The sequence below is a fragment of the Leptopilina heterotoma genome, unplaced genomic scaffold (genome assembly GCF_015476425.1).
Source record: "Leptopilina heterotoma isolate Lh14 unplaced genomic scaffold, ASM1547642v1 Lhet_68, whole genome shotgun sequence".
Lineage (NCBI taxonomy): Eukaryota > Metazoa > Arthropoda > Insecta > Hymenoptera > Figitidae > Leptopilina > Leptopilina heterotoma.
The window spans coordinates 3,087,965-3,113,395 of NW_025111157.1; the positions used below are offsets into that span (position 1 = coordinate 3,087,965).

The 25,431-nt window shown below is 24.3% G+C and overlaps 3 protein-coding genes across 8 annotated transcripts; 1 reads left to right on the forward strand and 2 right to left on the reverse strand.

The window, feature by feature from the left end:
- The first annotated feature begins 303 nt into the window (after positions 1-303).
- Positions 304-11,061, forward strand: LOC122510294 (protein-serine O-palmitoleoyltransferase porcupine). Of its 3 annotated transcripts, none has more exons than XM_043624823.1 (7): positions 304-644; positions 7,226-7,570; positions 9,332-9,524; positions 9,683-9,899; positions 9,986-10,092; positions 10,214-10,416; positions 10,492-11,061. In XM_043624823.1, the coding sequence occupies exons 2-7, from the start codon at positions 7,354-7,356 to the stop codon at positions 10,932-10,934; spliced, it is 1,380 nt and encodes a 459-aa protein (XP_043480758.1). In that variant the 5' UTR covers positions 304-644; positions 7,226-7,353; the 3' UTR covers positions 10,935-11,061. The 3 variants fall into 3 exon arrangements, with proteins under 3 accessions (XP_043480758.1, XP_043480759.1, XP_043480760.1); XM_043624824.1 differs by lacking the exon at positions 304-644 and adding an exon at positions 6,828-6,955; XM_043624825.1 differs by lacking the exon at positions 304-644 and adding an exon at positions 6,839-6,971.
- LOC122510293 (tetratricopeptide repeat protein 7B) lies at positions 3,265-6,750 on the reverse strand. Its single transcript, XM_043624822.1, has 2 exons — positions 6,643-6,750; positions 3,265-6,197 (listed from the first exon to the last, which is right to left on the reverse strand). The coding sequence occupies exon 2, from the start codon at positions 6,119-6,121 to the stop codon at positions 3,566-3,568; it is 2,556 nt and encodes an 851-aa protein (XP_043480757.1). The 5' UTR covers positions 6,122-6,197; positions 6,643-6,750; the 3' UTR covers positions 3,265-3,565.
- A 4,486-nt stretch (positions 11,062-15,547) lies between the features above and the next one.
- LOC122510307 (dual specificity protein phosphatase CDC14C-like) lies at positions 15,548-25,356 on the reverse strand. 4 transcript variants are annotated; one of them, XM_043624846.1, is made up of 10 exons: positions 24,835-25,356; positions 24,042-24,148; positions 21,619-21,878; positions 21,230-21,530; positions 20,764-21,133; positions 20,366-20,668; positions 20,230-20,283; positions 17,890-18,138; positions 17,402-17,668; positions 15,548-15,874 (listed from the first exon to the last, which is right to left on the reverse strand). In XM_043624846.1, the coding sequence occupies exons 2-10, from the start codon at positions 24,088-24,090 to the stop codon at positions 15,790-15,792; spliced, it is 1,938 nt and encodes a 645-aa protein (XP_043480781.1). In that variant the 5' UTR covers positions 24,091-24,148; positions 24,835-25,356; the 3' UTR covers positions 15,548-15,789. The 4 variants fall into 4 exon arrangements, with proteins under 4 accessions (XP_043480781.1, XP_043480780.1, XP_043480783.1 ...); XM_043624845.1 differs by having other exon boundaries at positions 24,042-24,155; XM_043624848.1 differs by having other exon boundaries at positions 15,548-15,895; positions 24,042-24,155.
- Between the last annotated feature and the right edge of the window lie 75 nt (positions 25,357-25,431).

A 25,431-nucleotide genomic window follows, 5' to 3' on the forward strand; every position in this document is an offset into this window, starting at 1 on the left:
CAAAATGACAGGGTGTTAAAATAAAGTGACCTTGAACTTTTCACATATGTGCTGTGGGTAGCAACAAGTGCCTATTGACCTCAATTGAAAAAATTTCGCAAATTTCTTAAATAACATACGAAAAGAAGTATAATTCCATTTAATTTCTATTATAGGGATGAAAAAAAAATAAATTTAATATCATTTATCAATTGTGAAGAAAATTGTAGTTCTTCCCAACAATTCACGGATGGCGCGACAATCGTTTTTTCCCCATCTCTTAGTTTGTTAATGAATGGTCATATTGGGGAAATTTAAACCCTGTTGACAATTCAAATTTTTTGCAAAATAAATTGTTTTGACAGTTAGTATAATTAACGTCGCCTAAAGCAGGTCTAGTCATTTAAAAAGTATAAAATAAATGTATTTTGAGTTATTTGTGAAAAAGAAGAAGAAGAAAAAAGTTTTTTTCTAGAAAGGAATAGAAAAAATAAGAAAAATATTCTGCTTGATGAAATAACACTGTATATATTACACATATATGATATACAATTCATACAATTTAATAACGCTTTACAATTTTGTATCCTTACAATAATTAACTATACTTGTTTTAAAAGAATTTAACTTAATTTTCACATACGAAAACTAAATTTCGATGAAAGGTGAGATCCAAATTTTAATTACTTTGTAGTAATTAAGAATGGAAATTTTTTGATATAAAATTTTGGAAAATTTGCAAATATTATAGAATTAATTCGACTGAAAATTAAAACTATAAAAATCTACCCAATACAATTATATTAAAATTCATAATAATAGTTTTTACCCGTATTTAATTAATGTTTAATTAGCATATAGGTAAATGTGACGCACTGTTGAAAAAGGTACCGAAAACGACATAAAAACAAATTGGAAAAAAATTGTAGGTTATGTTTACAAATTTTTTAGTGAAAATACAGAAAAAAGAATCAATTATTCTTAGAAATTATTAATAATAAATTCTTTAATACATCGGCGAAATATTTCAAAAACTGATTTTAATCTTAAATAATTAAACAGAAAATTATAATTAAGGTGAAAGAGACACAAAAATAACCTTTTAAAAGCATGAAATAATTTTTAAAAAAATTCAGTTAACCTTTTTCAGAAAAAGTAATTCTGCAGAATTGTTAATTAAAACTATGAAAAATTCAGGTTTTCAAAGATTTTAATTTAAAACCTTTTCAAAATTAAATTATTTCTAAAAATTTACGCTCTAATACTTTTAATATTCAATAATAATTCAATAATAATAATAATATTCAATTTTAACTGAAATTCATTTTTCAATCAATGTTTATGAAAAAATTCTTCTAGAATTCAATTATTTAAATACAAAAATAACAAATTCGTGTAAAAATTTTAATATTCAATTCTAATTTAAAATTTTAACTGAAATTAATTTTTAATCAGTATTTATTAGAAAATTCTACGAAAATTCAATTATTTATTTATTTTACAATCAATTAAATACAAAAATAAATAATTTATTGAATAATTGAATATTTCTCAAAATTGAATTCTCATAAAGAATTTTAGCAATAAATTTTTAAATAATTAAATTCTTTTGACGAATTTTAATAAAAATTTTAAGAATAATTACATTTTTTCGAGGAATTCGATTAAAATTGAATTAAAAGTAATTGAAATTCTGCGATGAGTTTTATTATTTATGAAAATAATTGAATTTCTCAAAAGAATTTTATTATTTAAGAAAATAATTGAATCGCTGTTAAAAAATTGTATAGTTTATGAAAATAATTGAATTCCTGCGATATTTTTAATATTTATGAAAATAATTCAATGTTTTCGCAGAATTTTATTAAAATTTGTTTTAAATAATTAAATTCTTTCGGAAAATTTTATTAAAATAGTAGAAATTGAAAATCATTTAAATTGAGGAAAATTTTTGAAAATAATTGAAATTTTGCCAAGAAATTTATTAAATTTTTTGAAAATAATTGAATTTTGGAGAAGAATCTTATGTTTTATAATAATTAAAACTTGCTACTTTGTTACTGTAACTTCTACAAAAATTATTTTCATCATTACGATTATTCATTTCTAGAATTTTCAACTATAAAATTCTTCTTTAAATCAATTTTTTAAAAATGATTTTTGATAAAGTTCTTTGTGAATTTTCAAATTCTTTTGTTTAGAATTTAATTTTAGGAAATTTCGATTATTCTAACATTCTTCAATTAAATATATTAGAAATTAAAAACTTCAAATAATTAAAAGAAATTCCCTTAAATTTAAAAAATTTCCCTTATTCGAAAGAAGATGAAAAATTAATTCTATACATAGAATTCTTAATTAAAAGTACGAAAAGTTCAAATTTTCAAAGATTTTAATTTGAAATTCATTTTTAATTCAATATTTATTAGAAAATTCTACGAGAATTCAATTATTTAAATATAAAAATAAATATTTTATTAAACCATTGAATGTTTCTTAAAATTGCATTTTTATAAAGAACTTTATCAACAAATTTTTAAATAATATTGAATTCTCTTGATAAATTTTAATAAAATTTTTAAGAATGCATTTTCCGAGAAATTTGATGAAAATTGTATTAATAAATTGAAATTGAAATTCTGCCAAGAATTTTATTAAAAGTTTTGAAAATAATTGAATTTCGGAGAAAGATTTTATTATTTATAAATATAATTAAAACTGTGACAAGAATTTTTTTTTAATTTTGAACATAATTGAATTTTTGCAATTATTTCTAATTTCTTAAAAATGCAAATTTTTTCATTGTTTTTAACTAAAATTCTTCTATAAATCCATTATTTTCAATAATTAATTAGATACATATATATATTAAAAAATTTAACTAATTTCAGAAGAATTTGAAATATTAAAATTTTTCAAAAATCCAAGTTCTTTAAAATTTCTAATTAAATTTATTTAAAATTGAAGTTTTATAAAATTTCAAATTAATACCTTTTTGATGTTCACCTATTTATGAATGAAATTATTTAATTATAAATTATTGTCAGAAATAGAAAAAATTGAATGTTTCTTTGTAATTTTATAGTTTATGAGGCAAACCCTGCAATTTTCTTGACAATTTTTTTTCCTGATATTTTCCTGACTTTACTAACATATGGCCTACCCTTAGGGTACATTTCTCGACAGAGCGTCACAAATAAATAATTAATAACTAATTCCTAAATATAATTTATAATATCAATCATATACATTTTCGTATAATGATAAAAAAATAATATTTACTAATTTCTACAAAAAGAAGGAAAAATCCCTGACATTTATTTTCCGTATGACGATATATATAATACTCGAACACTAGATTTTTTTTTTCATCTAAATATCTACATTGACTTCAGTTTTTATATAGTAGTGTTACCAACAATTTGTTAAAATTTCGTCTTACACAGTTTAACATTATTTTTTGAGATTTACATTATATCTTTAAAGAAACCGTTTTTTTTTTCCTTATTGCACAATTCTAAAAACTAATATCTCTTTAAATATATATTTTTTTTTAATTCTTTGAAATTAAGATTAGGTTTTTAATTCATTCGAATGCCAGTGGTATGGCGGGAATTGGTAATATTGGATTTAGTGTTTCAACTTCGAGGGCAGTAGCCATACAATTACTGGCCGATTCAACTTCACCTAGGGATTCTAATACTTTACCGAGATTATACCAAGTTTGATGTGACGTTGGATCCATTTGGGCAGCATCTCTGAGAACTTTCTCAGCCAGCCTCTGACTACCGAGATAGTGATAAATCATACCCAAGTGTTGAAGACTCTTTATGTGCAGTGGATTAATTGCGACTGCATTTTGATTCCATTGTTTGCCCTCGTTGAATTCTTTCTTGTGCTCATAGAGTAGACCTTTAGCGAACATTATTTGATGACTCAGGGGATAGATACTCGAGGCTTCCTGTAGAGCTAGCGTTGATCCCATTGTTTGCTCCAGGGCAAGGAAGACTTCGCCGAGGAGGATCCAGACTTGCATTTGTAGGAGCCATAGTTTATGCGGTCCTGGCTTTGGCATAAACGAACTCAACGAGGATGCGACTTCAGATAATGCTTGCTCGACCTTGGAAACTGCTAGCGAATGTGTGTGCAGTGAATTTGAATCCTTGTCGGACATTTCGGATGTGTAGAGGTGAAAAACACTTCTTGTTTCACTGCGTTTATCACTGTGTTGATCACTATTGTCACTCGTCGTTTGTGTCTCGTACAGGGTTTTCCATTTGAAGAGCATATTTTTAATTGTCATTAGTGAATTCTCCTCGCCAACCACTTGTAATTCGAGTCTTGCTTTCACGTAGAGGAAATTTAGATTATCGGGATATTCGTCGAGAATTGATGTCAATAATTGTAGAGCTTCGGCGAATTGCTTTTGAGCGGTTAATAGCAGAATCAGAAGATTCAATGAGGGTATATGTTCGGCACGTAGATTTAGGGCGATTTTCACGTGGATCATCGCGTCATTCATTTGTCGATTCATTGAATGTAGATGTGCTAAATAGTACTCGACCAAATGATCATTGGGATCGATTTGTTGTGCCTTGTGAAACGAATCGAATGCAACAGAAACAAAATGTGTTTTGTCCTGTTTTACTGTTGTATTCACGGACATTATACTGTGACCAATGCCAATGTACAGATGACAGCGTGAAAGTAGACCTTGTGTATTACCCGAGTCTCGATGAAGAGCCTGCTGACTCCACTTTATGCCCTTTTCAATCATATTTAATTCCTCGTAGCAAATTCTCGCCGCTAGGAGACAGGGCATCACTTTATTCGGCGCGAGATTGCAGACAATTTCCAACACTGCGTAGGCATGAACGTGTCGACCGAGATTCATCAAACATAATGCGAATTGCAACCAAATGTGCACTTCGCCGTGGGAGAATTTCATTGCCCTCTCGAAGGATTCATGAAGGATTTCCACTTGTTCCCAACGAACTAAAACAACTGTCAAGAGATCGTAGACAGCCGCTGCATTCTCGAAGGCGCGTATTCTTGCTTCTTTGAATTCGGGCGATTGACTCAGGACCGCGTCTCTCACGGCCATTGCCTCACTAATTAACAGCAATAATATTGTCTCCTCGTAACGATTTCGGGGAATAAATATATTCGGTCCCATGTATTTTTTTGGCTTCCAGGGCGAATCGGATTTTAGTTGATTCACTTTACGATTGCCGGGGGAATTTAAATTAATTTCTGGTGAATCGTATAGTGAGCCGCTGACATTTCGCGTGAGTACTTCAGCGAATTGACGGGTGAGAATTTTTCTCAATCGTTGTGTTGATATTGTCTCGACTGCCGATAATATTTCCCGATAACGATTCACGGCTATTTTCATATTTTTATTTTGTATATGCAATAAAGGTGCTCTGTACAATGCTGTCTCGAGAATTGGTCCGATGTACTTTGCTTCATTCGATGTCGAATGAGAAGAAGTATTTGGATTAAATGTTCCAGTAGCGGTACCAGTCGCAGTTCCAGTACCAGTTCCATTTTGATGTAGAATTTGCTTATCCTGCTCTTGTAAATAAACAAGCGTCAAATCACTCGCTATCTCGTAACACTTAATTAATTTCTCCTGCCATTCGGCTATTTTGTATTTCGTTTTACTGCTCGGCGGTTGTTTCTCAAGACAAAGACCCTTTATCGCATAGGATTCGGCGACAATTCGCATACTTCGACTAGGCAATTGTTTTTCCGTCAATGTATCCAATTCGGCTTGTTCGTAATGATATAGTGCTTCATTGTACATTCCCATTGTGTAATGTAATTTTCCCAAAAGAAGATGTGCATCGAGAACGACAACAGCTTGCTTATCCTTTTCATTTGCGGCGAGAAGTAAATATTGTTTTGTCTCAACAAGTCCGGTACGTGCTTTACCGACATTATCATCAATTGGCGGTGTTTGTTCTAAAAATTTTTCCAATCTTCCCTCACCACTGAGAAAATTTGCAAGACACTCTTCACTTGGATATAATACTTTAAGTTGATCGGCTAATTCAATCACTTTACTCCAATTTCCATCCTCGCGATTTTTAGCGATTTCCGCCTCAATTCGTAAATTTTGACTTCTTTTACTTGTCATTGTTGATTTATTATTATTTTGTACTCTTTACAGGATAATTGCTTTGATAATTAAATTGAATGAGGTCACATGTTTCCTGCGAAGAAAAAAAAAACATCTTTCGTAAGAATCTTTTTTATCAATGAAAGTCTATATTCTTAATAAAATAATTTATATTCTTAATAAAATAATTCATATTCTTAATATAATTTATATTCTTAATAAAATAGCTAAAAAACAATTTTATTAAAACAATTTAATGAATCGTGGAAATAATACATTTTGAAAAAATATCCAAAAAATTTTAAACTTATTTATACAGTGAAAATTTTCATTCGTATTTTCGTAATCAATCAGGTTCATAAAATCTTTAACTTAGAAAAGTATATTAATTAAAGAAAAACGTTTATAAATTGATATAAATCTTGATAATATAACCTTACTTTACGGAAATCATTAAAACTTCCAAGGATAGAACATTAATATTGATAAATCGTGTAAATTTTTTAGTAATAATAGAAGAATATTAAGTGAACTCTTACCTGATAAATGTTGTTTTAAACAATACATAACTTAAATGGTATTTATTTTGCTTTAATTACACGACTTTTATAACATCATCCTGTCAGCAAATTGTCATTGTGACAACTGACAATATAATAATTTCTTCGTAATATCTGGTAATATTTCCGTAAGTTCCGCAATAATGGAAAGATTTCTTACAGGCAAACATAACCTCACTTTTTTTGTATTTGACAGTTCTTGTCTGTCGCACGTTGAACATTTTTTATTCTCTTTATTTTTTATATAAAATGATGATATATATAACATTTAAAGTAATTATATATTAAAATTGTAAGTGAATAATTAGGTAATCAATTTTTTGAATTAATTACTCATTTTTCAGTCAGAAATTAAAGACGTTAATTATTTTAAAAATTTGACTGTTTTGTTTTTTATTAATTGTTGTTGCAATAAGCAATAATAAAAAGTATATTATATTATAAAAATATATTATATTATAAAAGTATATTAAGTATTAAATGAAACTGTTATATTTTTAATATTATTTTTTCTTATTCTACATCTTGGAATTTAATTATTTTTTTAAAAATTGTTTTACAGGAATTGAATGAAAGTAAATACTGTATTTTGAAAGACGAAAATGTTTATCAGCATCAAGGACAAGAGATGAATCAGTGTTTTGAATAGCTGTGATATAACTAGAACAAGAAAATCATTTGCAAAAAAAAATGGATTCTGTGGAATTTTATGATGAAGAGGATTATATTGATCAATGTCAGGATCATTTGGAACAAGACATTGATCAAGAATATGAATTTGAATACGAGCAAGAAACTCTAACAGAATTGTATGACCTTTGTTTGAAACCGACATTTATCCAGACTGTAGAACATTTTATTCCTCTTTTAGCCGTTTCCGTTTTATATAAAATTATTTCTCAATCTTGTAAGTTACATGAAATCATTACTTTATTTCTATATTATAAAAAAAGATTTATATTTTATATTTATTTCTAATATATTTTCAGGGTTGCCACAGGTCAGGGAAAAGTCAGGGATTTTTATTGAAAGTACAGGAAAAAATGGAATTTTAAAAATTCATGAGAAAACTCTGAATTTTGATATTTTTTTGTTTGCCTCGTAAACTATAAAATTACCACGAATTTTAATACAAAACCTTCAATTTTTTCTATTTCTGAGAATAATTTTTTTTAAATAACTTAATTTTTCAAAAACTATCATAAAATTATGACTTATAAATTATTTAATGAATAATTTGTACAATTTTCATAAATATTAAATTGATAAAAGAATGTCAGTTAAAAATACTAAAAAAAATTGAATTTTTGAAAAGTTACAAATGATTCCAGAAATTCAATTATTTTCAAAAGTTATAAAAATTCTTCGCATAATTTCAATTATTTTTATAAATAATAAAATTCTTCATAGAAATTCAATTACTTATTTTTAAAAATTTTAATAATATTTTTGGCAAATTTTCACAGGAATTAAATTATTTACAAAATTTAAAAAAAATTTTTTCGAAATAATTCAATTATTTTCATAAGTAATAAAATTTTCACAGGAATTCAATTACATATTTAAAAAGATTTTTTATAAAATTCGTCGCAAGAATTCAATTATTTAAAAAAATTTAACAAAGTTCTTTTCAAGATTCAATTATTTTTATAAATAATAAAATTCTTCACCGAAATTCAATTATTTTTATAAACTTGAATAAAATTCGTTGCAAGAATTCAATTATTTATATAAATAATAAAATTCTTCACAGAAATTCAGTTATTTTTATAAACGTTATTCTTTGAGAGAATTAAATTATTTTCAAAAGTAATAAAATTCTTCGCAGAAATTCAATTAAAATTAATTAATTAATTAATTAATTCAATTCAATTATGTTCAAAAATTGAAAAAAATTCTTGTCAAAAATTTCAAGTATCTTTATGAATAATAAAATTCTTCTCCGAAATTCAATTATTTTAGAAAAATTTTAATAAAATTCTTGGGAAAATTTTAATTATTTTCATAAATAATAAAACTCATCACAGGATTTTAATTATTTTTGATACAATATTTTAATCGAATTCCTCGAAAAATGTAATTATTTTTAAAATTTTTATTAAAAGTCAAATGAATTCAATTATTTAAAAATTTGTTGATAAAGTTCTTTATACGAATTCAATTTTAACAAACATTCAATTATTCAATAAATTATTTATTTTTTAATTTAAATAATTGAATTCTTCTAGAATTTCCTAATAGAAATTGATTTAAAAATGAATTACCGAATAATTGATTTATTATTTATGAAAATAATTGAATTATTGCAACGAATTTTATTACATTTCTTTTAAATAATTCAATTTTTTTTAGAAATTTTACTACTTGTAATAATAATTGAATTCTTGCGATGAATTTTATTAGGATTTTTGTAAATAATTAACTTTTTTTTGAAAAATTTTATGGTAATTTAAATTATTACAAAATATGAAGAACGCGATCACTCCGAGTCGAGTGAATTAGAATATTCCTTAGTTTCAGAGAAAAAGTGAAAATTTTGTCTGGAAATCAGGGAAAAGTCAGGGAAAAATAAAATTAAATATTTGTGGCAATCCTGATATCATATATTTATAATTTTATAGTTTTGCTAATTAAAAAATGTATATTTATATTGAAAATGTTCTTTTAGCTTTCATTCCAAATAGAATGAAACACGGTGCCTCGATCGTAATTGGTCTTCTAATTCTTCGTCATTACGTTCCTGAAAGTTTACATTTATTGTCAATATTCGTCGTGATTTCCAATATTTATTTATATTTACCAAAAAAGTATCGACATGGATTTGGAGTCTTTATACCAAGTATTATTATCATTTTATATTGGTACAGTTTTCATAATTACACTCGACGTTTTTTTACTTTTCATACATTTTTTTTATTCCTTTAACTCTTTTTTTTACCTTTCAAAATTAAAATTACAATAAAATATAAAATGCACACCTATATCTTTTTTTTTATTTCACTTAAAAACTAATTTTTAGTGAATTATACTTGGATCCGGTTTCATGGCACAAAATTCGTAGCGTCTTGATGATCGCTGTGATGAAAGAAATTAGTGTAGCTATCGATCAAAATGAAAAGAATGAGAGACCAAGTTTTTTGGAATATATCGGTTATCTATTTTGTCCAATTACGTCTATATTCGGCCCCTGGACATCTTTTAAGGATTATGCAGAATTTGACAGACAACAATCTTGGGTGAGTTTTTTTTTAATACTGAAAACTTAAAATAATTAAATTTTCCAAGAGATGAATTAAAATTTTAATTAAAATCTTTTTTCCAGAATTTGAGATGGATACTAAAAAGTGTGGGATATTTTATTCTAAGTCTTGTTTTTCTAAACATGTCAAATTGTGGATGTAGTTGGATTATTTCCGATAATTCTGGCAAGTGAGTATAGAGTATAAATTATTATTGTAATATTACAGGCCTAAATTAAATAAACGATTTTTTCCGATACCTGATATTATGTTAAATTATAAATTAAATTTTCAAATTAATTAATTTACAGATGGCTTCTCGCTTATAGAGACGCATTATCGTTCAGAATGTCTCATTATTTCATCTCCAGTTTATCGTCTTCATTTCTACTCCTAGGAGGATTTTCGGAAAATTTAATTTCAATTACAAAACCAGTGGAAATTGAATTTCCCAGATCACTCGTACAAGTTGTTATTTCATGGAATATTCCAATGCACACCTGGCTGAAAATTTGTATGCTTCCCAATAATAATTACAGAAAAACTACAAAAGAAAATTGAAAATTATACTAATTATTTTCTTTTCCAGACATATTTCGACCAGGAAGAAGGGAATTCGGTAAATTTGGAGGAATTCTCTTGACGTATCTCGCAAGTTCCCTGCTGCATGGTTTAAACTTTCAACTAGCAGCCGTTTTATTGAGTTTAGGTTTCTACACTTATATTGAATTTCAATTGAGAGCTGTTCTCTCGACGACATTAAGTGCTTGCATATCGTCGAAAAAGTGCCCTAAAAATCAATGTCAACACGAGAAGAACTCGTCCAATTGTTGGTGGGTAACTGGAGTGAATATTGGATTCTCAACATTAGCAATGTTTCATTTGGCCTATTTGGGTCTCATGTTCGACACGTCGGAAACACAGGAAACCGGTTACAGTTATTTACATACTCTTGAAAAATGGTCTAAACTCGGATATTCCAGCCACTGGATTGCATTCGCTACTTATTGCGCCTACTTCTTAATCAGGTAAAATTGACACGACAGTATTTAATATTTTTATTTTAACGAAAGCAAATCTGTGATTCTCTCTATTAAAAAGACAATTTTTCCAAACAAACTTTTTGTACTTTTATAACAATATACTGACAATAACATTATTTTGAAAATTGTTTTCTTCATTTATTCATTTATTTATAAATTATTTTCTGCAGGGTTTCTACTATTTTCGTTTAACAAAATTCCCGATTATTTCCCGGTTTTTTTTCTCATCAAATTTAAATTTATTTGACTTCGAACATAAATAAATCTACAAATGGCTTCCAAAATTTTTATTAGAGTTTTTATGAACAATTAAATTCTTTTGACGAGTTTCTTTAAATTTTTCGAAAATGTTTTTTTAATAACTTTAATTGCAAAATTTGGAAAATAATTGAATTTAACAAAGAATTTTTTTTAATTTTTTAAAATAATCTTGTCTCTTCATAATTATAATTGAAAATTTGATTAATTCAATTTTATTAAAATGTATTTTTCCCGGTCAAATTAAATTCCTGGCTATTTAATTAAATAGATAATCTATTTAGGAAGTAGGGAAAATTAAATTCATATATTTATTAATTCGATTTCGATTAGTAATAAAAAATGAATTTACAAAATTATATTTATGACAAAATGAAAACTAAATATTATAGTTGAATACTATTTTATTATTTATTCATATTGCTAAACAAAAGGTAATTAATCCTAATTCTAATGAGTATAAATGGTTATTTATGCAAAAAATTAATTTTCGCATTTTTGATTGAAAGAATTTTCATTACATTAAAACGATATGCAATTTTTTTCTCTGTAAAAATTTTTTTTTCTCTCTTCACAAATCGTCGATGCTTTCTATCGAATAAATTCCATAAAAATTTTCTGTTAAAAATTTCATTTACAATCAAAATTTTTCTCTGTAACAAATCTTATCTAAATTTGATAATTTTCCAACCGATTTGACTTTTATTTGATTTCGAATTTTATAAAATTCTATGTTTTAAAATTATTTATCAAAAATTTTTCTGTTTCTTTATTTGTAAATGTTTTTAAATGAACGAGATTTTTGATAACTTTTTCAGTCTTGAATATATAGAAAACGGATAAGTTTTCTTTTCGTAAAGAAAGAGAGTCAAATCTGAGAGAAAATGATCAAATTTTGTTATTTAATATACAAATTAGTTTTTTTGAATTTAACATTTTAATTTATAATAATATTGGGAAGTCAAAATTATGTAAATTAAATTTTATAATTTCTTATATTCATATTGTATATAATTATTATAATCAGTGAGAAGTAAAATATTTTCATATCGCTTTGTCCGACCAGCAGAAGATGAATTAAAAATTGTAGTTTTTCTCGAATAAATTTTTTTATTATTGAGAAATTTATAATATTTTTTTCGTATACGCTTAATTTTCTTTTGGAGACATGACAATCGATTGTACAATCTTTTTTTTGTTTGTGAATTCCTTATATTTTACATAAATCATTCTATTTCGAAGCAAAGAAAAATACATATATGAATATTGAAGAAATAATTAGAAATTGAAAAAGTTTTTAGAAAATAGAGAAAATTAAACAAAAAAAGACAAAAAATAAAGAAACTTACTAACTACTAGAATCTGGTATTAAATTTCCATATATCGAAATTAATATTGCAATTTATAAGGCAAAAATCTTTTTTTTTATTTTCTTAAAGCGATGAATGCCTAATTCTAATAATAAATTTGAGTAATTTATATTTGAGTTGATAATTCAAAAAATATATCTACAATTATTTATAATTTTCATTGTGTCTTTGATTATCTATTATTTAAAACAAATAAAAAGAACACACCCATAAGCAATATTCTAAAATGCGATTTCTCATTGGATTTTGCCTTTCGTATTTGCATAATCTATAATACCTATATATATTTTTTGTCTTTATGATCAAAAACAAATTTTTTTTCTACATTATTTTTCATTTTTTTTTTTCATATTATTTACATAGTATAAGCCAAAAATGACTTTTATGGTGATTGTATAAAGCCTGTCACGTTATTGCAGATAATAATTATAATAATAGATATTAATAACTTCCTCCAACATGCGTACTGATTAGATTATTTAATTAACCGAAAGTTAATTGCAAAATGGGATTATCATATTAGTTCAATTGATTATTTAACATTTATGATCGTTCTAGTCTTTTAAAATTAATAATACTATTTTTCAATGTTAACAATGATGATGATAATTAAATACACCATTTTTTTTGTACTTTCGGAGGGAAATTAATTTTTACATTAATGATTTCATTGAAACATTAAATAAGTAAAGAATTTGAACTTTTTTTCCAATTTACTGTCTACTTTTAAATCAGTTCGAAAACAAAAGTATTTTAAATCACTTTCAATCAAGTGTATAAAAAAAAGAAAAAAAATGTGGTCTGTAAAAGATTTCGATGAATAAGAGCAAAAAATTTGTCATTGATAATTTAAAAAATTTTTCTAGCAAGTCAATGTAAAAAAACTAAAAATTATAGAAATTTCCTTCTTTTATTATTTGCTTTAAAGAAAATTTCTTTTCTTTACTAAAAAAAAGTTTTCTGCGGTGAAACTGAAAAATCCCAATTTGATCCACTTTATGTAAATTTGATAAAAAGAGATAAACGATTTTTTCATTCTACAAATATATAAAATTTCTATTTACTAAGAAAATTTCTATTAATTACAGGGTTGCCACGTTTTTTTTTTAATTTAAAATTCATTTTTAAATCAATATTTATTAGATAATTCTAGGAGAATTCAATTATTTAAATATAAAAATAAATATTTTATTCAACAATTGAATGTTTCTTAAAATTGAATTTTCATAAAGAATTTTATAAAGAATCGTAAGAACTCAATTATTTTCATAAATAATAACATTCTTCGTAAGAATTTAATTATTTTTATAAATTCTTTTTAATTTTATAAATTATTTTTATACATTTTTATAAATCAATTATTTTTAAACAAAATTTTAATAAAACTTCACGAATGAATTCAATTTTTTTCTTAATTCTTTATAAGATCTTTGCAAAAATTCAATTCTTTCCTAAAATTTTAAAAATTCTTCGAAACAATTCAATTATATTTATAAATAGTAAAATTCTTAGCAAAAATTCAATTATATTCAAAATAATTTCAATTCCTTTCTTAATTCAATTATATTTATAAATAATCAAATTCTTTACAAAAATTCAATTATTTTTAATACAATTTTAATAAATAAAATTTCATAACAGAATTCAATTTTAAAAAAATTTAATTATTTTCTAAAATTTTAATTAATTCTTGGAAACAATTCAATTATATTTATAAACAGTAAAATTCTTTGCAAAAATTCAATTATTTTCAATAAAATTTCACGAAAGAATTCAATTATTTTCCTAAATACTGAAATTCTTCGAAGGAATTGAATTGTTACAATGTATTTCATTAAAACTTTTGAAAATAATTTTATTCTTTAAAGAAATTTAATTAGAAATTTATTGAAAATAATACTTAAATTCTAATAAATAAATTGTAGCAAAGGTTATTAAAATAATTAAATTTCTTTGATAGGTAAATTTTAATAAAATTTTTAAGAATAATAACTTTTTTTGAGGAATTCCATTTAAATTGGATTAAAAATAATTGAAATTCAGCATTGATTTGAGTTTTATTATTTATGAAAATAATTGAATGTTTACGTAGAATATTATTAAAATTTTTTTTAACAAATTGAATTCTTTTAGGAATTTTTATTAAAGTAGTAGATATTGAAAATCATTGAATTGAGGAAAGTTTTTGAAAATTAAAATTTTGCCAAGAATTTTTTGTTGAAATTTTTGAAAATAATTGAATTTCCAAGAAGAATTTTATTACTTTTGAAAATAATTGAATTTTTCCAATCATTTGTAATTGCTTCAAAATTCAATTTTTTTTTTTAGTGTTTTTAACTAAAATTCTTTTATAAATCCATTATTTTTAATGAAACTGGTTAAATAAATATTAAAAAATTTAACTAATTTCAGAAGAATAGATTAAAAATTTTTTTTTTTAATTCAAAAAATTTTTTTTCATAAAAATTTTTTTTTTATTTCTAATTAAATTCATTTCAAATTGAAATTTTACAAAATGAAATGAAAATCTTTTAAAGTTCATCTATTTGTGAAAATTGTAAACGCAATTCTTTTAAAATTGAATTAATTTTGAAATATTTAAGTGAAATTAGATTTCGAGAATAAGCACAATTAGAAAATAATAATTTTTCAGAATTTCGATCAAAATTCCCTGATTTTTCCGGGGTTTTTTTAAAGTTTATAAAATTCCCTGACATTTCCAGGTTTTCTGATTGCGTAACAACCCTGTTATTACTGAGAGAAGAAAATTATTTCTTGTTAATAAAATATTTAAGCAAAACTAAAGAATTTGCTAAAGGCGTAAAAATTACTTTTTCTATTTTCTTTTCGCGTAAAATATTACAAACTATTTGTTAATACATGTACGTATATAATATAATATAATATACATGTATATATAATATATAAATCTGACCAGCACAATGTAATATCACTTATAGATCAGATAATAGTATATCTGCCTAATAAAAATCATGGTAGAAAGTGATCGTTACAGTTTTAAAACTACAGACACATTTTTCTTTTTTGCTTTTAATATTTCCACAAAAAATGAAGTGGTAAAATTTTTCCAGAATCCTAGAAACCATAATTATGTCATTTTAACTATGACGAGTGTGCAAAAATATATTTAAAAGAAAATGATTTTCTTTTTTTCTTTCTTGAAAAATTGTGGATTCCGATGATGATTGTGTTACTTTATTGAATGATGGGGTTGAAGCGATGAGATCTTCGACGCTGGCGAGATTGTCGAGGTGTAAGTTGTGTGCCCTCTTCAACGCCACTGAGAATATCGGTTAGTCATCTGATAAATGCTTTTTTGTAACTTTTTGTAGTGCGCGTACTGCAAAGTTAGAGAAAAAACAAACGGGGTCGGTACGTTAGCCACTTTCGTTTTTCGTTTCTTAATTTTCCTTGTTCTTTTGTTCTAAATATTAAGACTACAAAAAAAGCTATCAATATTCGAGCAGGGATGAGCGAAGTGTTATTTATGATCTTGTGAATTGTGTTTTCAAAAATTTATTAATTTTTCAAATAAAACGTTAATAAAAAAATAAATAAAGAAAAGTTAAAATAAAAGTAAAAATAAAATAAAAACGAAATAGTAGAAATAAAAATACAAACGTGATATTTAAATGGACATGAGAAGAAGACATTTATTGAAATTTGAAATTTGAAAAAAGTGAAAAGTGAAAAGATACTTAACGAACACTGAAGCAATGATAAAATTAAATTTCAAAAAATTGCAAGTAACTATATTGCGAATTAAAATAAAATTTATCCCCGTAAATTGTGTAGAAATTTTGTAATTATTTATAAAAATTTTTAAATAAATAAAATTGTTTTGAATATTTTAGTTTTTATCTCGATTCGAAATTACGAAGCAATTTCACTTTTTTTTACCTTTTTTTCTTTTGAAATCAATATTTAGTTGTTTCAATATTATTTTAATTGTTTTTTTTATTTGTTTTCAAGTAAATTTTTCGTTTTACGTTAAATTTTTCAAATAAAAAACTAAAAAGTATTTTTTTCGCCGCCCATCCCTACATTATAATAAAACGCACGATTATTTTTAAAAGGAAACAAAAAAAATCGCAAACACATGCGTTTTTAAACGTGCCGTCGGTACCTCACCCCGTAAATTTTAACTTCTATATAGGACTTGAAAATAATTCATCATATCTATCACAAAGTGGAATGAATCCGATTTTTTTTTCTCATAAAAATGAAACTTAAATTTTGCGAAACAATCACTATATATTTATAAAATTACAAAATTTAACATAACATTTCTTAAAAATGAAAATAAAAACTAGAGTCCTGCAAAGAAATGTTAAGCCAATCAAAGTTCACAAATTTCTGCATAAATATCAAATCTTTAATTGTTAATTAAGAGAGGAGATTTTTTTTCATTTTTAATTAATTAATTAATTAATTAATTTTAAGCTAATAATTAATAAAGCTAATACTTTTAAAACGTTTCAACACGTTAATTGAGGTATGTAATTATTGAAAGTTTCAATATAAGATATTTATGGCCTTCTTCTAAACTATTAAATTAATACTATCAAATCATAATTAGTGAACTCTGATCAAATCATAGCCCTCCCAATTTCAAGCGAAAAATTAGTAACTACACACAGAAAAAAATGTTTTAAAAAAAGTGCAGAATTTGTTCTCTTTTTTTTAATGGGAAAGCGAAAAGCTTAGCAAAACAAAAAAATAGGCGTATAAAAATGAAAAATAAAAAAAAATAGAATTAGTAAGAGCTAATGGTTTTTTTTGTGAAAAAAAATGCTTTAAGACTTACTGCTTGAGAGAATAATATCGGCTAATTCGATCAGAAGATCGGAGATTACGTTCGTTTAATGGAATTGCTGTTGGTGAGGCTGGAACAACGTTGCTTTCATCAACTCTCAATGTCCTCACACAACTTCTTGTCACTGGTTTCGTTGTGGAAGCAGATTTTATTACAGGAATTACTTTTGTTGTAGTTCTTTCATGAAATTGTGTGGTAGGTTTGGTTCTAATTCGTTGAGGTGGATTTTCACTGCTCATATTCACCAAACCGCCATTTCTAAAAAAAAAAGAAAATTATTTCCTATTTTGATAAATATTCCTTTTTATTTCATCTTTTTATTCTTTATTTCATTAATTATAAGGAAAATTTTCTCTTATTTGATAAAAATATACTTTACTTTTGAAAAAAAAGAATAAGAACGAAATAAAAATGAAAAGAACAAGAAAAAATAAAATAAATGAAAAATAAGTAAATAAACAGCAAAAATAAAATCTTACTGTCGCAGTGAATGATGACGTGCAATGCGTTCATCCAAATGATTCTTGTTTGACGAAAGTTGAACAGAATGATTCGTCGAGGAAATAGTCGACTGCATTTCAGCTTTTGGACTCTTTCTCGTCACTGGTTTTGATATTGAATTTGCGACAGGATGATTCGCGGTGGTATTGTTGTTGTTGTTGTGAATCTGTGCGGTTGGTTTGAGAATTTCTTGGCGATAATTGCTGTATTCCACAATCCGACTTGTTCTACAATTTGAAAGAAAACAAGATAAGAATTTAAAAAATAGATCAATTTTTTTAAATAAGATAAAGGCACACTTTAATTTAAATTTAAAAATTTTAAAAGAAATGTGTTTTTTTCTTCATCCAAAATAAATCTAATGTTAATTATTTACTATTGTATATTATAGGCTTCGTATTAATTTAAGTTTTATAATTTCTTAAAAACATTCAAAAATAGAATAATTTTTTATAATAAATATTTAAATACCTAATTCTTTCAAAATTCAATCATTTTTTTTGTTGAAATTTATAAATCAAATTATTCAAAATTTTAATAATTTTATTTTATTCAATTATAAATCATTTCTTATTAGAAAGTTCTACTAGAATGCAATTATTTAAATACAAAAATAAATAATTTATTGAATAATTGAATGTTTCTTAAATTTTATTTTTTATAATGAACTTGATCAACATTTTTTAAAATAAATGGATTTTTACGATGAATTGCATTAAAATTTTTGATAACAATTAAATTCATTCAAGAAATGTAATTCAAAATGAATTGAAAATAATTATTACACTCTAAAAAAAAATTATATCAAACTTTATTCCATTTATTATTGTTATGCAAATTACAACATTTTTTATTTTCAAATATAAATTTTTTAAATAATTTCATAATCAAAATTTTAAAAATTCACGTATTAAGTACAAAATTAATTATTACTGTTCATATTTTCAAAAATTTTAATAAAATTTCACGAAAGAATTCAATTATTTACTAAAATTTTAATAAATCCTTCTAAACAATTCAATTACTTTTTTAAATAGTAAATTCTTTAAAGAAATTCAATTATTTTCGAAACAACTTGAATTGAATTTCATTATTTTTAAATATTTCTATAAAATTCTTCATAACAATTTAATTATTTCTTAAAATTTTAATAAATTCTTCGAAACATTCCAATTATATTTATAAATAGTAAAATTCTTCGCAATAATTCAATTATTTTTATAAATAGTAAAATTCTTTGCAGAAATTCAATTCTTTTCAAGAAAATTTTAATAGAATTCTCCGAAAAATTAAAATTTTCAAATTGAATGTTTTCGAAGAATTTTATTCAAATTTTTAAAAATAATTGCGTTTTTAGCGGAATTAATTAAAAATTCTATTAAAAATAATTGAAACCCTGCGATGAGTTTTATTATTTATTTTTTTTTAATTTAATTATTATTAATTTAATTTATTTATTTTTTTATAAATATTGGGAAAATTCTGTTTCAAATAATTGAATTCTTGTGAAAATGTTTTTATTTATGAAAATAATTGAATGTTTGTGAAGAATTTTATAAACATTTTTTTTAAATTATTCAATTTTTTGGGAAATTTTTTTATTAAAATAGTAGATATTAAAAATCATTGAATTTCGAAAAATTTGTGAAAATAATTGAATCGTTTGAATGATTTCTATTAAAATTTTAAAATATAATTTCGTTATGTGTAACAAATAAAAAAAGTATCCAAATAATAGCAAATCGTAAAAAAATAGTAAATAGTAGGTTTTAGTAAATGAGTGTGAGGCCTAATATTAATTAATGTAGAAAATTAGAAAATATATATAATACTGAAATAATAATTACAACTAATATACATAATATAATATTTTGATATGAGAATATGTGAGATGTAATTAACTTTGAATAAATAAATACATAATATAATAAATGCAGTATGGTAACATTAATAACATATAATATTAATTATAGAAACAAGATTTTAACTACAACAATCAGCAATTGCGGTTGATTTGTATTATTTTAGTCGAAAGTGAAAATTATATTAATGATCCGAAAATTTCCTTATTGCTTCGCGTGTGAAACAATCGTGATTAAAATGAAAGAACTTTTGTCACGCAAAGAGAGATCTATCTCCAGATTGTTAAAATTAAAGGTTAATTAAATCAACAATTAAACGAGGTCAATATTAAATTGTCTGTAAATAAAAAAAAAAGATTTTCCTTCCCTACTATCTTCAAAAAAAAATTCTTCAGCTACAGTTCAAAAAAAAAAAAAAAAACGCAAGTAAATAAAAGGAAAAATAAAGCTACGAACCTTTTTTCAGGTCGAAATATACCCCTGCTGTGAAGTAGAAGTCCCATGTAAGGCCTAGAGAATAATGATTGTCAATTATTGATAAATTTCCGATTTTATTGAAAGCAAAAAAAAAAAGTAAAAAAGAAATACTTACTGTACGACACGTGTTGATCGGGTTGAATTATTAACAGGAGCACAATTTCCAGCGCGAACAGTGCGTCTTGCTTTGATTTGATTGAGTTTGTCACCTTGAGTCAAATAGGACAATCTGGGACCACTTGTACTCGCGATAGCTGTAGGTTCCTCTAGATTCATTGCATCAACACGATGGATTATTCCACTTATATTATCCTGCGGTGCTTTTACCAATCTCGAGTAAATTCCAAATTCATGAACGGGATTTCCATTTTTCGGTCGTAGTGGTTCCTTACACAATGAATGTAAATACGTTTCTTTTCTGAAATAAATTTCAAATTATAATTATTTAAAATTAATTATTTACAGGGTGGTCAGAATTTTCAGTTTATCAATTTTCCTGACAAATTTACTTACTCTTCTAGCCATTGTTGTTGAGGGCCAATAACCGAGCCAGGCCTACAAATTCGTATCCAAGCAATCGTCTCGTGTGCTGTTAAGTGATAGTGCTTCATAATATAACAGCCAATTAGTGTTCCTGTTCTTCCTAGGCCAGCTTTACAATGTATTGCAACAGCGCCACGTGCCTTCTCAGATATTTTCAAAAATTGCCGAACAATATCAACTGTCGGCGGTGAACCATCGACGAAAAATAATTCCTTATGATCGAAACCAGCTTCGATAAAACTTGCCGCATCATATCTTTTCTTATTTAATCGCACAATTGTCGATACATTGTGACTTTCAAAATAATTGAAATACGATTCCGGTGCATGTAAAAGATATCCTGGCAAAGAAACAAAAACAATTCGAATTTAATTAATTGAAAAAAATATTCTAAATTTAATTCTAAATTAATATAAATTTTATTAGCTAAAATTACCGTTTTCAATTTTGCATGTGGCATGAGGTCCGCAGAAGGCTATAAATTTTCCAGGTACAATCCAGTTTAAATCACCGTTTTCAACTTTCTCCAAATGTTCATATTCTTCAAGATTGAAATCATCGAAATTGAAGAAACCAAGTTGATGGCACTTATAAACAGCACTGAGGCATGCTTTTAATGTTATTCTATAACAAGGCTCTCGCAATGACGCATCACGAAACATTTCAAATGGCTGAAAATCTTGATTATTCGTAAGAAGTTCATAAGCTTCATTGGCTGTGCGCTTTAAATAAATCACCTAAAATTTTCATAGAAAACATTTTTAAATTTATATTTCGTCTCTTTTTTTTTTACTATAATAGACTTTTTTCAATAAAAAAACTCACTGCATAACTTCCAACGAGAAAAGCAGCATTCACTCTTTTTTCCGGGTCCGTTGATGTGTAATGAACAATTTTTTTCTTTCTAAAAGAAGCAGATTTCAGTTTTCCGTTCAATTTCTCACAATACTGGTACAACATGGCTAAATTCAAGGGACCAAAGTCCGCATAAAATTTTTCATAGACGAATTCCTCGTCTATATTAAAGCAATGAATACTTGGTGTATTTCTAAGTTTGTCTGGAACTGTTTTAAAATAAAATCGATCTGAAACAAAAACAAGTAATTTATTAAATTCGGATCTACTACCCAAGGATCGACTTTAACGAACAAGAAAAGTCGCTTTAGTCGATTAAAAGTAGAAAAAAAGTTGAAAAAGTCGTTTATTTAATTTAGTGTTGTCACAAAAATTTTATTTTTTATTTTCCTGATTCTTCACTGATTTCTAAATTCAATTAAACAAAACTTGCAAATTTTGCTAAATAAATATTTAAATATTTCTTATTTCTTTTTTCACAGGAAATAACATTTTAAAAATTTTAACTTCTTAAATTTAATAATTTCTAAAAATTAAAAATATAACCATTCCAAAAATTCAATTATTTAATTAAATTAATAATTGAATTTTCCAAAGAGTTTTATTAAATTTTTAAATGAATTAGAATTTTAATGAATTCCAAAATATAATTGAATTTTGTAAAGACTTTTATTAAAATTCATGAAAATAATTGAATTATGTAATAAATATTTAAAAAATTCCTGAAAATTGAATTTTTACAAAAATTTTATTAAAATTCCTGAAAATAATTGAATTTTGCAAAGAGTTTTATTAAAATTCCTGAAAATAATTGAATTTTGCAAAGAGTTTTATTAAAATTTATGAAAATAATTGAATTTTGCAAAGTGCTTTATTAAAATTCATGAAAATAATTGAATTTTAGAAAGTGTTTTGTTAAAATTCCTGAAAATTGAATTTTGCCAAAAATTATATTAAAATTCTTGAAAATAATTGAATTTTGAGAAGAGTTTTATTAAAATTCATGAAAATAATTTAAATTTGCAATGAATTTTAATAAAATTCCTTAAAATAATTAAATTTTGCAAAAAATTATATTAAAATTCCTGAAAATTGAATTTTTACAAAAATTTTATTAAAATTCCTGAAAATAATTGAATTTTGCAAAGAGTTTTATTAAAATTCCTGAAAATAATTGAATTTTGCAAAGAGTTTTATTAAAATTTATGAAAATAATTGAATTTTGCAAAGTGCTTTATTAAAACTCATGAAAATAATTGAATTTTAGAAAGTGTTTTGTTAAAATTCCTGAAAATTGAATTTTGCCAAAAATTATATTAAAATTCTTGAAAATAATTGAATTTTGAGAAGAGTTTTATTAAAATTCATGAAAATAATTTAAATTTGCAATGAATTTTAATAAAATTCCTTAAAATAATTAAATTTTACAAAAAATTATATTAAAATTCCTGAAAATTGAATTTTGCCAAAAATTTTATTAAAAATACAGAAAATAATTAGATTTTGCAAAGAGTTTTATTAGAATTCATGAAAATAATTGAATCTTCCAAAAAATTTTATTAAAATTCCTGAAAATAATTTAATTTTGCAATAAATTTTTTAAAAATTCATGAAAATAATTGAATTCTGCAATAAATTTTTTATAAATTCCTGAAAATTGAATTTTGCCAAAAATTTTATTAAAAATCCCGAAAATAATTTAATTTTGCAATAAATTTTTAAAAAATTCATGAAAATAATTGAACTCTACAATAAATTTTTTATAAATTCCTCAAAATTGAATTTTGCCAAAAATTTTATTAAAATTCATGAAAATAATTGAATTTTGCAATGAATTTTAATAGAATTGCTTAAAATAATTCAATTTTGCAAAAAATTTTATTAAAAAAATAAATAATTGAGTTTTTTAAAAATATAAACAAAATAATCAAATTTTTGAAGAATTTTAATTATAAATAATTTCTCAAAAATTCTAAAATACTAAATTTTTAAAAATTATAATTTACTTTCTACGAAGGTAATTAAATTATAAAAAAATATAATTAAACAATTCTAAGAATTAGTTTTTTATAAATATTGTAATTTTTCGAAAATAATTCAAGAATTTTTGTATAATTTAAAAAAAAATATTTTTTTGAAGAATTTTTGTATAATTTAAAAAAAAAATATTTTTTTGAAGAATTTTAAATTAAAATTTGGAATATGATTATTTTCTCCACAATATTAAAAAATATGGTATTTTGTCGCAAAATTTGGAGGAAAAGTAGAAAAGTCGCAATTTTTTAATATAAGTCGATAAAAGTCGTATTATTGGAAAATAGTAGAAAAAGCCTGTGCTTATTGTTTATTAACTGCACTGATTAGCATTAATATTAACATCAAAACAAGTTTACCTTTTATAATTTCTGCAGATCCCATTAAAATTTTATTTATTTCGTCCATGGTGATTGTGGATTTAAAAAACTGTCGTGATTATCTTATTTGGAAGAACGTAACTTTCCTGAAAACTAATTGATAATGCTTTTGTTTTTGTTTCTACGACAAAAAGAAAGAGTTTTTTTTAAAAAAGGAATTCTAAATTCGATTCTTGGTTTACTTGTCAACGGAGTGAAATCTAATCTTGATAAAAAGGTTGTTAATAAATAAATTTTTTTTAATCTAATCTTATAGAACTAAAAGTAAAGCATAACAGATATTGTACGCTAGAATTATCTACATAGGTATGTAAATCAAAGAACACGCGATCACGCACGAAAAACCTGTCAGTCAATATCGTAAATAATAAATTTTAGATACGAGGCACAAATCGACAATAATTCAAATTTAATAAAGAAACACGAAACAACAATTAAAACAAAAAATTGTTAATAATTCAGAACAAAAATAATTTTCTTTAAACAAACGAAACTATTCTTAACCTACTTTCGCAGGAAATTAGTATGAAATTATTTGTATTAAGAAAAAAGATACAGGAAGATTAGAAAATATTTTGAAGCCGCAATAGGTCCAGAATAATAACAACCTTAAAAAAAACGGACACTGCAAAAAATTCAAATTACTTCCCGTTGACTCGAAACCAAACAACCTTTCTCCTATGCTTGAAATCGCCATTGCAACTTTCACCAAGAATGAATGGAATGTTAAAATAATTAAAAAAGGAAAGAAAAGAGAATTTATTAAACATACCTGAAAGACTTTGTTTATGATAAATTGATAAAAAGTGAAATAACACTTAAAATTATCAAAATGAACGTCCGGCCCCGCTGAATAAAAGTTCGCTATCTATTATGCATTGCTCACGTAATTTGTTCGACTTAGTGGACTTAGTCAACTTGTTGTCATTATTGTGATGCATAAGTCAATCTGATTTTATGTTAATTTAATTCAACAAGGTCTGAAAGTCGTCATTATTCACCGCTGATGCGGAAAGTTGTTTGCTGCCATCTTGGGCAATCTTCTGCTTCACACCCACAGATTTGTGTAACACCACCAATTATAAAACTATATTAATACGTTATTTAACATAAATAATATTGATCTCATCCGTTTTCAACTGAATTCACTCAGTTAATAAACATTCCTCACTGAATTTTAATAAACTCCAAATATTATGCCTCAAAAATGTGAAAAAAAAATTTATTCACACACTGCCAAAAATTCCGTTAAAATCGTTACGAACTTGAACGATTTTTTGAAACGTAATCCCGCGATTTAACTGAAAACAAATAAATCATAGAAGTGCTAAAAATCACAAATTTACAGCGCTATTCGGATTGATTGGCA